This window comes from Labeo rohita, chromosome 13 (genome assembly GCF_022985175.1).
Source record: "Labeo rohita strain BAU-BD-2019 chromosome 13, IGBB_LRoh.1.0, whole genome shotgun sequence".
Taxonomy (NCBI): Eukaryota; Metazoa; Chordata; class Actinopteri; order Cypriniformes; family Cyprinidae; genus Labeo; species Labeo rohita.
In genome coordinates, this window is record NC_066881.1 from 1,670,101 (window position 1) to 1,683,265 (window position 13,165).

At 43.8% G+C, this 13,165-nt stretch overlaps 1 protein-coding gene across 1 annotated transcript; it reads right to left on the reverse strand.

Annotated features, from left to right (window-relative positions):
* Positions 1-3,002: 3,002 nt before the first annotated feature.
* tnfaip3 (tumor necrosis factor, alpha-induced protein 3) lies at positions 3,003-12,951 on the reverse strand. Its single transcript, XM_051125376.1, has 9 exons — positions 12,692-12,951; positions 11,503-11,839; positions 7,561-7,751; positions 7,322-7,463; positions 7,046-7,216; positions 6,776-6,956; positions 5,734-6,623; positions 4,979-5,178; positions 3,003-4,891 (listed from the first exon to the last, which is right to left on the reverse strand). Exons 2-9 carry the CDS (start codon positions 11,807-11,809, stop codon positions 4,631-4,633), a joined length of 2,343 nt encoding a protein of 780 aa, XP_050981333.1. The 5' UTR covers positions 11,810-11,839; positions 12,692-12,951; the 3' UTR covers positions 3,003-4,630.
* Between the last annotated feature and the right edge of the window lie 214 nt (positions 12,952-13,165).

Here is a 13,165-nt window from a genome sequence, read left to right on the forward strand (position 1 = left end):
GGGAAATTTGGGTGGGTCAGATAAGGGAAATATTCAAAATGTGCACTGTTGATGTGTCTCCTGAAACAGGGTTGGAAAACACTGTACAGCTTTTTGTTAAACTATCCTTATGCCCGATGATGACCGTGACCTATCACCTTTTGTTTGTTTATTCAGCTACGAAGCAGCTCAAGACAATAGTGTTTTCATCCAGCTCAAGGCAGTTCAAATTCTGTCCTCATCTGGTTTCAAAGCAGTCGAATCTGGTTGATCTGATCCCTTCATACTTTGGAGTGTGGAGCAACATGGAATGAACATGGGCATCCTGTTAAGATACATCACTGATATAGTTTTTAAATCATAGGGTGTGTTCACACTTGTCATGTTTGGTTGGATTAAAATGAACTCTGGTGAAATACAAGTCATTTAACCCGACCAAACAGGTTGTGAACATATCACTATGTCTTTTTCTTTACTTTATCTTTAAGTTCGCTGTCAAAAATGCCAGCGTGAACGCTAAGCAGGCCAGGACCAAATCGTTTTCCTTTTTGGTACAGACCAAATGAACCAAACGAACCGAACTACAGTTGTGAACACACTCTTACTGTATCAGTCTGCTGAAGCTATGTGTGGTTAATCAGTGCTGAACTACTTCTTGCCAGTCGTGGCAAGACTTTTAGATCTGAAAAACCCTTGACAGTTTTTTACCTGAACCATCAAGGTGGTACAAGGAACCTCATGTTCCTGCAACTCCGCTTCAGGGAGGATTCCCACCATGTGTTGACCCTTTTCCACCAAGGCAGTTTGAGTGCTGGTTCGGAGCCAGAGCCTAGTTTCAAGACAGGTGGCAGTTGTGGCCTAATGGTTAGCGATTCGGACTTGTAACCCAAAGGTCGAGTCTCAAATCCGGCAGGGATTGTAAGGGGGGGGAGTGAATATCCAGCACTCTCTCCACCCACAATACCATGACTGAGGTGAGACCCTTGAGCAAGGCACTGAACCCCCAACTGCTCCCTGGGCGCCGCAGCATTGGCTGCCCACTGCTGCAGGTGTTTGTTCACGGTGTGTGTGTTTATTTACTACTCACTGCTGTGAGAGCACTTGGATGGGTGAAATGCAGAGCGCAAATAATGAGTATGGGTCACCATACTTGGCCACAAGTCACCTCTTTTACTTTCCTTTCCTTTCTTTTAGACACCCAAAGCACCAGCTCTGAACCAGGAAAAATGGTTTGTAAGTAGCATCAAAACATTGCTGGTCTAGAAGTAAGAACCGCTTGCGTCAAGGGTTAACCGTAACCAACAAGACGAACAGAAAATTTTGACTGCTGTTTTTGAAATAGCAGCTAAATATGAACACGCTGGAAAGCCATAAACATCAATAGCAATGCAACGTCTGACATTGTTGATATTAGGCTTATTTGGGATGCATCGATGCTGCGTGGAGCAGTCATTGTGTGGTGTGGAAGTACCACGTGAGCAGTTCAAAAGCTTAAAGAATTGTTTGCTCTCCAATCGCTCTCGCTGTGCTTTGGTGTCATGCATCGGTTGGTCTGCGTGGCGCGAATGGATCTTGAGCAAGACTGGTGAGTTTGTGTTTGGCATTGCCGCTCTATCCAGTGATGTGAGACCTGGCATTGCGGTGGCTCTCTAGCATGTGGAAAGGAAACTGGTTCTGAAGGCTAGCTAGTCGAACCAACCCTGAACAGGCAATAGCACTAGCTCTGAACTAGAACCCAGTTCATGTTGGTGGAAAAAGTCAGATACTCGCACAGATGTCCTTGTTGTGGGAAACATCACACAGAACCTTCCTGTAGAAGCATAAAGTGATAGGCCACAGATCTCTCTGTTCCTGACCCTGGATCCAATCCTTTTATAAGACATTGTGAACTTACAGTTGTTCACACAATTGCCGGGGTTATCTCCACACAGCAAGTCTATGCCTGTTTGTGGAAACTTTTCCTGTTATGGTGTAGGGACCACGGGATTGATCCTATTCTGTGGTATTTTAGATGTTGTCTGCAGCCCTACGTAGAGATCTCTCGTGTCACTCTTTTAGGCTGTTTTTGTTGACTTGAGGCAGGGGTGCCCAACCCTGTTCCTGGAGATCTTCCTTCCTGCAGAGTTTAGTTCCAACCCTGAACAAACACACCTGTCTGTAATTATCAAGTGCTCCTTCAGGGTTAAGGCTAGAAGGAATATAGCTCTAGCTACTGGGCATGCGCACATCAATCTAACATTATTTTTGTCACACTGTACAACAATAAAATGTTTTTGTATTATAGTAAGGACTAATTTTAGGGTTGGGGTAGGTGTGGACGTTAAAAAAACACAATCCAACAGGTAGAACAATTCATTTCATTGTTAGTTTCCAGGCTGAGCTGTATCCCTTCTAGGGAATTCTCTCCCTCCTTCAGATCCTAATTAGTTGGTTCAGGTGTGTTTGATCAGAGTTGAAGCTGAACTCTGAAGGAAGGTAGTTCTCCAGGAACAGGGTTGAGCACCCCTGACTTAAGTTTTTTTTTTTTTTTTTTTTTGGACATATCTGCACTGCTGCCACCTGGGATTCTCCTTGGCATGTTTCACAAGATCAGTTCTGCAGTTTTTCTGTAGCAGCTACTGACTACCTTTTTTCAGGGTAGTACGTAGGAATGAAGGGACACTAGTTGTGTAAGTGTGGTTCTGTGATTTTGGGATAGCTGCCGAAGCTCTTTTTCTTTGGCTAATAACCCACACACCTAAGCCCGTCATTATGAGTTTGTCTGGTGTGGTGAGTAGATAGTGGCGTCTCTAGCGGTTGTCTGGAATTCACCCAACCATAGTTACATAATTGGTTCAGCAGCAGTCATTGGCATGGCAATGTTGTTTTGCTACCAATACCAACACCATTGTTACTTTACTAATACGTAATATGAACATATTACGTGTCCTTTTTTTTTATTAGCACCTTCAAGTGTTTTTTGTTACAACAGGTACTTCAAGCTGCAATAAAGCAAATCAAGGTAAACAGACACAGGAAACGTGTTAATGTTTTTCTATTAAAAATAATTTATTCCAGGACCACATATAAATAATTCTTGAAACACATTACATTTAATATTTGCTGTGAATAAATACCAAACAAACCAAAAAACAAGGCTTTTCATACAATAATCTATATGAAAGGTTGCACAAAATTTCTATCTCGTCATCTATATTCCTCTAGATCTATAACTGGAATGTCACAATGTACTGTAAGTCAGAAGTACCGTTCCTAATTCCAGAGCAGCTTATTAAGTATTGTGCAAGTTTGTGATGATCTGAACTGAATGATCAGATCCAGTAGTTGAAGAGTAGACACTCGAATTCATGATTCGACTGCGAATTTTTCTCGTGTGTATCATTTATCCGAAGCACATTTCCGTATAGGCCCATGTGTATCTAATTCTCAAGTAGACGAAGCTAAATGTGCTTGCACAATATTGGACTTTAAGGATGGGAATGTTTAACACAGACAGTTATTTCTTTATAAATGATGCCACAGGAGCTAACTCTATCTTTTCTCATTACGTCTGTGCAGATATTGCAGAAATAGTCAAATAGAGAATGTCAGTTTGTGCATACTAACGTATGCAAAGAATAGACTGAGGCATTGTGTGTTTAAAGGAGAGTAGTGCAACCAAAAGAATGTGGCTGGGCGAGAACGGGGAGTTCACAGATCTAGGAGCGGACATTTCTTACCTGGGCGCGTTTACGCTCGGACTGATTTGTTTTCGCTTGGCTGTTTATCCAGATGGGGATTTCAGCCATTTTTTTTTTCTTCTCGTCAAATGTTTTGACGCTCTTTTTTTTGGCACGGCCATTCCCCTCAGCTTAATTTAATTTAATCTGCTCTAGACATCGGGGAGGTGTCAAGTATCTGGTTTTCATTGCACTTAAGGAATTTTTCAGCCACAGAAAAATGAACATATCCATTCAATAGAACAGACCAAGTCATATGAAGTTTAGCAAGGCAAGCAAAAGTGAAAAATAGTTTCAAGAGCAAGAAGGACTTGTGAAAAAGTGATCAATGGTAAACAAAAACATTCTCAAAGGCAACAGATCCGTACTGCTTGCAGACATCAAATGGTGCAGCAGGAAATGAAATTCGAGCTCTGCTTAGCAAGCTCTCATTGGCACTTAACCTACATTTTATGAAGAAACTATCAAATGCTGTCCTTCGGTGGTCTCTGCATACCCTGTACGTCTTATTCCTGTACTTCCAAAAGGCCCGCTGGCTTTCTGCAGTCCACAGTGGCGATGTACATTGGCTTAGACATATCTTTCAGCAAATTAACTTTGGTCAATTTTGTTGCTAATCTGAAATCGGTAATTCTTAGACATGCTCACCTCGATTTGCGATTAATTACCCTGTTCGATATAAACAGCAGACGCCACGGGTGTGTGACTAGACGTCATTGCGTATCGTTAGTTTCTGTATGCTAACATCTCACGACGGTCCTATACACATGATACAAATGACCAAAACTTCGTTTGAGAGGTAATCACCAATTCTACAGCACCACCGGGCTCTTTAGGCCCTGCCCAATATAGGTGGGGGATTTTGGGCAAAAAAGTTCCTCGTGTAAGAGCGTTCACCGGCACGACGAACTGGGCCCTTTTCAACTGTTCGGTCAGCCCCGGTAAATCTGCTTGAAGTGGTCACATTCGTTACAGTAGCCTTGTTTCTCTTGGTTGGCGTAGTGGTCGCAGCCCTGCGTCTTGCAGCGCTGTTTGCTTTTCTCTTTGGGCGCCTGGGCACGCCGACCCTCTCGCTGGCCGCGGCTGAGGCAGTCCGGGCAGAGGTCCGTGCAGCCGGGAGAGAGGTTCTTGCAGCCGCTACGCCGACACTGTGCCTGGGTGAGCATCGGAGGTGGACGTGGTTTCGAGGCCCGCTGGACACAAACAACAGAGTCTGTCAGCGCTTCAGAAGAGCCAAACTTACCCCACAGCAATGCAAACCAGCATACAAGGACACTTACTGTGACAAGAGGTGGGGAATGAGAGCCCCTGCTAGCAGCTTGGTTGAGTCTAGCGCTCTGCTCCTTCACAAAGCACTTGTTGCAGTAACCCTCCAGCATGGCCTTTCCCTCAGCACCGCAGCCCTGACCCCGGCACCGCGGACAGTTCTGAAAACCAGCCTCGGATGTGTGTCTGGGCTGGACAATAGCGGGGGTGGCCACTGTACAAACAAAAACAGCCAAAAATCACACTTGCTCCTCTGGTTCACATGTCTAAGACTTCTGTACCCTATAGCAGTGGTTCTTAACTCCAGTCCTAGGGACCCACTGCTCTGCACATTTTGTATGTCTCCCTCATTTACCACACCTGATTCAGATCATCAGCTCGTTAGGAGAAAGATCCATGAACTGAACTGAGTGTGTCAGATTCAGAAACATACAAAATGTGCAGAGCCGTGGGCCCTGAGGTCTGGAGTTGAGAACCACTGCCCTATAGGACAGGCGTGTCCAATGCTGCTCCTGGAGGGCCACTGTCCTGCCGAGTTTTGCTCCAACCCCAATTAAACACACCTGATGTTACTAATCAAGGTTTGACTAGAAACTTCCAGGCAGGAGTGTTGAAGCAAGTTAGAGCTAAACTCTGCAGGACACCGGCCCTCCAGGACCGAGTTTGGAGACCCCTGCTGTTAGAGATGGACACATTACAACTGATTGCAGTTGCAGTGATATTTCTTGTCACAACAAGAATTGAGTGAATGCAGAACAGTTGCACTTACGGTGATTGGTCTGGTAGTCCAGATAACATATAGTGCAGAATCCCAGCTTCTCTGGCGTCCCAAAGAATGGGCAGCCGGAGCGTTTACACTGCCGGGCAGCGGGCGTCTGCCAGGTGTGGCCGGTGGTGCCAGTGCGTTCTGTCTCCCTATGCAGTGCCCATACCGACGCCTCGGTTCTAGGCTCCTGCTGCTGGGCGTCCCCCCTCTCGGAAATGGCAGTCCTCTGCATGCAGGGTGGGCATAGACCATTAAATATCCTAAAGACCTCCTGTCGGCACATAACGCACCTTTCGGTGTCCCTTTCTCTATCTCTCTCCCTCTCCCGTTCCTTCTCTCGCTCCCTGCTGCCTGACGCCCACCAGCCGTGAGAGGGGCCTTGCGGCGGCCCATTAGCGGCCGATCGGTTTTGCCTTGCCGTAAAGCAGCGTTCACACAGCCCGTCATGCTCAACGCTAAGAGTGAACAAGCATCCGGGCGTCTTGCATTTCATGGCATGAGTCTCACTGTAAAGGCTTAGACTGGGGGCCGTAGGGGGCGCGGAACGCGGGCTGGGCAGGACGGAGCGCTCCAGCCTCCCTCGGCTCTCGGGGTCCGAGGGTGAGGTTTGGTTTGTGGTGGAAATGGCCTCTGGCTTGCGACCCGCCTGTCGCTTTTCGAAGCACTCGTGACAGTGGGGTTGAGTGTCCACCGAGACGTAGAAGGTACAGCGGGGTGTGGCACAGCGGATCTCGATGAGAGACAGTTGGGAGACGGAGAAGGGAGGGGGACGCTGGGATTGGGGTGCCCATAAAGACTCCTTATCCTCCTGCCAGCGCTTATATTCATGGTTGACCAGTTGTAGGTAGTCCTCCATCAAATTCATGTCCTCAGGTAGGTTGCCTTCGTCCAGTCTGATGGAGGAAGGGTTCAAGATGTAAAAAGGAACACAGTTTCCTACAACTTTTTAGGCACTTGTGCTGTTTTTACCAGAATTACACCAATTAGTACTTGGATCAGGCTGCTTAACTTAACTTAACCACCCAAGACTGTATTTAGCTCATACCTGGCTGCAGTGATTATCTGTGTGGGATCGTAGCCCAGGCCAATGACGGGGATTTCTATAAGCATTAGGTAGTCTTTCAGCAACTTCTCCTTCTGTTGCTGCTCCTTTTCTGTCAGAAAGTGCACTCGAAGATCTTCAAACCCACCCCGTCCTGGGTTTATCAATGGCACAGCACGGATCTCTGAATGGGTCACAAGCATCAAATATTTAAATGCACTGGGCCTAAGAGTAAGAACACATTAAGGAGTAGTGCAATGTCTGGCGACATACCTGGGCCGCTGTCTTTGATTGTAATCAGAGGTGCAAAGTGCTGGGAGTCATAGCCAAGCACAATGGGATATTTGTAGCATTCTCCTGGAGGCCAATGCAAAGGCAGGTATATGCCCCCAACATTGAGGGGTGAAAAGGATGAACCAGACTTCATACTTCTAAGTACTTGGTCTGTTGAGAAATGAATTTGGTCATTGATCATGTTGATGCACTTGTGTAAAAAACAGTCAGTGCTTCGTGTAATTCCAGTGAAATGCTCCACAACTGTACACATACCTGCAATAACAATAATTGGTCTCCGCAGAATATTTGAAAGCACAAAGATGTGAATATCCTCTAAAGAGTCAAACTGTAGGCCATTACTGCTGGACACTGGAGAAGCCATTTCTACAATCTTCACCCATTCCTCCTCCCAGTTCTGAGAAACAAAAAAACATTGCAAATTGCAATGAGTTTTAGGTTTTTAAGACAGTTTAATACGGAGAAATGAGATTCTAGAAGGTGGAAGTTCTCACCAAAGTGCTGTATCGCAGGCCAGTCTGGGTGAACTCCTGAGAGTGCAGCAGCTCTGTTTGAAAGCGCATTCTAAAGTTACTAGTGTCTGTTTCCTTCAGCACTGCATAAAGAGCCTTTCGCAGCACCAGGTCTGTGTCCTGAACCCCCAGCAGGTATTGAGAGGCTGCGTGGAGCAGGCAGTTCCCATCACCTAAATGAAAACACACAAACACTGATTACTCCTCGGGACAGTCGCTAGTGAAGGGCTTGGGATTGTGCATGTTCTTGTGGTGCCATCAGGAAGTTGTTTTCCCTCAGGCCCCAGAGTAATTAATCACAAATGGGCTCAACTGAGTGCCCATGAGCAGATATGCCATTATACATTAGTCCTGAAGGATACCATCTCCTTACATATGTATTATAACGCTGGCAGATATGCTGCAACAAATGTCCCATGGAAGTGCACTTAGAGATTTGGCTTTGAAAAACACTCAGGTCATAGAAGTTCATGAAGGTGGCATTCATGCATTGACAAAAAGCCTACGAAACTTGCAGTTCCTGTTTTAACATCATCTAGATTGTCATAACAGAGAGGGCCTTAGCAACCTGCTGACGTGCATTACATAGCAACAAAAAGTAATACTGAGAAAATGAAAAACTACATATAGAGTCTTTGGTTTGTTGCTGCGTACCTTGACAGCAATATCTTTTACACCTAAAGGTTAGTTCATCCGTATTTGTCAAGCAGCAAGATTAAGGATGAGATAAAAGCAATACAGGGGATTTCCACAGAGGTGTTAGAGCAGTTTAAATATATCCATTTCATCTGACTGCGTGCATTTGAAAACAGGACATGTGACCGTATCTCTGCAAAAGCAATGAAATCAACTCACAAAAAAAAGAAAAAAAAAAAGTTGGACATGTCAGCCTACTGAAAAAAAAAAGAAAAGAAAAAAAAAAAAAAATCTCAAAACTATCTATATACTTCTGTAAATCAATAACTTCACTTTAATCTGTAACTGAAGATCAAAGTAAAGACAACTCAAAGAGCATGCATTGCAGAGCTATGCTTATGGCCTAGATTCTGTGTTCTTTCTGATGTTGTGCAACATGTGCATTCGTGTGCATTTGCATGTGTGCGCGCTTGTGTGAAACAGCCTGTGCGCAACTGTGAGGAATTTCCCTAGTATGTGATTCTCTGATTAAGTGCCGTAAGGGCTTCACTTCAACTTTTTCTTTCCCTTGTCTCCTCTTGACACCAGAGCCATGATAAAAAGCGTCTGGACTTTCCAGAGAGGAGGGGCGACGCTCTACAGGAATGCCTGCGCCCGTGCCATTTCTAGGGTCAATAAGGGAAGTCTGAACACATGATCTAGTTCTTGTTTTTTAAACCTGCGTAATAGTCTAAAAGCATTGGCTGCTTGCACCTGCTATTAACACAAAGATCAAATGTTCCCAGTTGAAGTAGGTTTTAACAGGTCTATAGGTTACGGTTTATTTATGGAAACTATTTGTACAGTGTGTTGTTTTGCTTCTTGTTACACAAGAGAAAGTTTCCATCTGACCCTTAAACTGTAGGAAAAAAAAAAAAAAAAAGAAAAAAGAGACAAATTCTACAACACCTCCAAAATTGACAGAGATCCGGCTCTGAATTAATATCATTACAAGCCCAAACACTCTTAAAGTAGCGTTGCTAACTTATAACTTAACCTCATTTTTTTTTTAGAAACATTTTTTAAATTAAGCAAAATTTCCAGTAACAAATTTCCAACAAGTTGCAGTTTTAGGTCACATTGCTTGAGAAAGCAGATTTACAGCAGACTAAGCTTTTACGTGTAGCATTGACAAGCCAGATTAATTAATTAACTGAATTAATAAATTCCATTAAACAATTCATTAATTCATCTTATAAGAATCATCCAATTTGTTAAGTCCATTTCGCATTTTGCCTCTACACACCATTTAACTTTTACTATTATTAAATAGTTTCATATGTAACTCAAATTCAAGTTTGATTAATTTGAGTTACATATTTTTAGAGATAAACAGCTTAAAAGTAGTAAGCTACTTTTTGTAAATAGTTAGCAGTGTAGAATGTTTCACATAAGGGTAGCTTGACTATATTTAAATACTTTACCGTAAATTATGAGTAAACTTGTCACTTGGGAAGTTACAGTTTCAAAGTAGCTTCCCTAACACAATAGAAGAACAGAAAATGAACACACAAACCAAGGACATAAACTACGTCTGCTATACAACCACATCCTTGTCGCCATATTCAGCAACAATGGTCACACAAGCAAAATGAGTGACCTCAAGAATATGATTAAACATTGCGTAGATATGATCACATGCATTTAGAAAGGCACTGTTTTTTTAATCTTTTTTTTAATTCTCACACAAATTATTTAACCTAAAATCTTTGGAATTTGGCCGCAGCTAGCATTGTCTTGTCAGCAGTCATTATTCATGTCAGTTAATCCAACTGATAACTCATTTGTTATAAAACTGCAATTGGTTATTTTATAATTGTAATAGCAAATAAACACTATGTTGTGTATATATACACACACATGTTGACTATTATTGCGCACTCATTTAATCAATACAACGTATTCCTGTGGAGCAACAATCATGGATTCAATTCCCAGTGAATGCATGAACGAACTAACAAAAAAAAAAAAAAGCTAGATTACAATGAAGGTCACTTTAGATAAAAGTATCTGCCAAATGCATAAATATAAACATACAAAACACATTCCCATGTAGACATATCCAACACTTTAATAGTAACATTGATCAAACTTGCTGTTAAAAATAAATACATAACCTCACATACAAGTCTAAAAACTACCATTAATGCAAACATGACCTAGGAAGTTACATTCATGCAGAAGGGCTACTGAACTATTCCTACCAATTCAGGCCAAAAAAATACTTTTTAAGTTTTAAAGGAAACATACCTAACCCAACTCTACCTCGGATTAAAATTACAGTTTGATTTATTGTGAGTAAACTATTCTAAAACTGACATTTTACTAAAGTTTTTACCATTGTTACATTTATTCCAGTCCCCCACTATATTCTGTTACGGGTCATATCAATGCAATCTGTTTTACACAGCATGTTCCAGTCTAACGCTTTCATAATCCCATGTGATTTAAGACAGGAAATTCCTGTTTCATTATGAGGAAAAATCTGTGCTGTCCAGAAAAACAAAAAAATTACCAGAATACAAGAATGAGACACTGTCCACTACCAGGAACTAGACATGATATACTGACACAACTGTATAAAATAATGAAACTGACAAACAAACTGCACTAGCTTGCAGACTATTTCAGACAAATGTTAAGGTAAAGAGAAAATAAAATGTGTAATCTGTGTTTACCTAATTTCAGTTACAGTAACTAGTGACTGTACAATGGAGCAACAATGGCAAGTACAGAGAAGTTTCCCTTGCAGCATTACTCATATGAGAAGAGCAGTGTGTCCTGACCCTGAGTTAGAAACGTCAGAGTCATAAAGCGCTCACTGTGAGCCCTGCATCACGCCACGGCCCCTTAAATCAAATTGAGCTGTAGAATTAAGGGGGAAAAACATCAGTGTGACAGGCAGTGCAGGATTTTCCCGAAGCGCTCATGTGCCAAGCATTTGAAAAAAGCACATATTCGTTTTAATAGCCGATTCGATATCTTGACGCGAGTGTGATAAAGATACCAAATGAGTACATAAAATCAGCCAAAAAAAAGACCAAGTAATAGTCTGGCCTGGCCATATTATGAACTGTTAGATTAGACCCATAATGCAAAATTAACATAAATGGAGAAAGAGTTTAAGTGTTTCTAACGTCTGTGTTTGAGAAGAGGACGTTTCATTTGAAGGAAACGCAACACGGTGCTCGCCTTGGCGTTTCTAGCTGCTAAAAAAAAAAAAAAAAAAAAAAATGACAGCATAGTTACCGTTGGTCCTGAGCGGCACCAGCTTCTTGACCTCCCGGCACCAGTTCAACCTCTTCTCCTGTTCCAGCGAGCTCTGCATGGCCCGGTCCAAGATGGCCGCCTGGATGACCTCGCGGAAGGCCTGCGGGAACTGGCTCATGCGGATCATCTCCAGCGTGTAGCGATGCATGCTACGCAGGTGATGGATCAGGCCGCTGCTGGCCGAAGGCTTGACCACGTCATTGGGCACCCGCTCTCTGATCTTCACGGCCTTCAGGAGGTTGCTCACGAACAGGAACTTGGGCAGGAAGTTCTGGCCCTGAGACATGGTAATCTGGAGTGGGGAACCAATCTATCTCTGTGAAAGAAGACACGAAACAAACACACCATTGTCAGAGGCGCTCAACCCACGACCATGTGCTACAAAGAAGAATTTCCCCTCATTTCCCTCCACCCTAAAGGTGAAGAACTGAAAGAGAGATCAGGGCCCCTGAAAGCTGATGGTGTATTCCAGTCTGATGGTAAAGGGCTCTTGAGGTCAGATGAGTGAAAGGCGAAGATCTTTATTAGTCCACCCCCACGACGAATTTTCCCAAACTCTCAGACTAGCCCAAAAGACGGGCTTCAGACAGGCTGACTGGAGCCTAGCGGCTCGAAAATGCCATTGACTGCAAGGGCACCATTTATTTGTCTCGGCTGCCGAGGTTCTTTAGGGACAACTTATTCAGAACGCCAAAGCGACGGCGTTTCCTCAAATACCTCTCGCGAATCGTTCGCAGCGCTGTCGTCGTGGGAAACGCGACAAAGCGCCGTCCACAGCTTTATTAAAGACAAAGCACAACGGGGACAATAGAGACCGATGCGAAGAAATATTGTAACATCAGTTGCTGACGCTCGAATTACGTAATTGACTTGACAGAAGCCCACAGACAATGCAACACTGTTACACTCGAAAGGAAGCGATATGTCCCCATGGCAACAATAGAACGTTTTCTCCGTTTAGCGTTTTTAATCGCCGATAAGTGACGTCTTCGCAAACAATGGCTGTCAAATCCGTGGCGTTCAAGACTGTAGCCGTCCGTACGAGACGGACCGCCGTTTAGACGCGAGACAAAACGGGGGAAATCAGCCTCGCTCGGTTCAGGGTAGAGTCTGGACTCGAATTCGGAGAGGCGAGGGAACGGGCGGCGATGAATCGCACAACTCTTACCTGTTCAATATGTCGGTATCCACCAACAAAGCCCATAAGATGCTCTGGCTCTACTGCTACTTCACTCAGTCCACTTTAATCGTCCATGGCGCTCTTAGAGATCCACTGGATTTCGCTGCTCGCACCAGACGCGTCCAAAACACGGCGAAGTCTTCACTCTAGTTCAGACAGCCCGATTGAAACCAGTACATAAAAGCTAGTGGGGATTTCCATAAGGTACTTTCCACTTTCACAACCCATTATGAGCGTTGTCTTCGACTTCTCCGCTAGGGGGCGAACGACGCCCCGTTCTTACGCTTACGTTACGTTGGGCTCGATGACGTAAAGCGCGACGCTTGTTTTGCCACACCCATAGTGGTAGTTAGGTGAGATATGGAAACACAACAGTGGAAGTCCCAGCCTGTGCAGCTGACACCCATGCATGCGTGCTCTACTTCCATCTGACAGATAATGTAAAGAATGAAGGTGCATTAC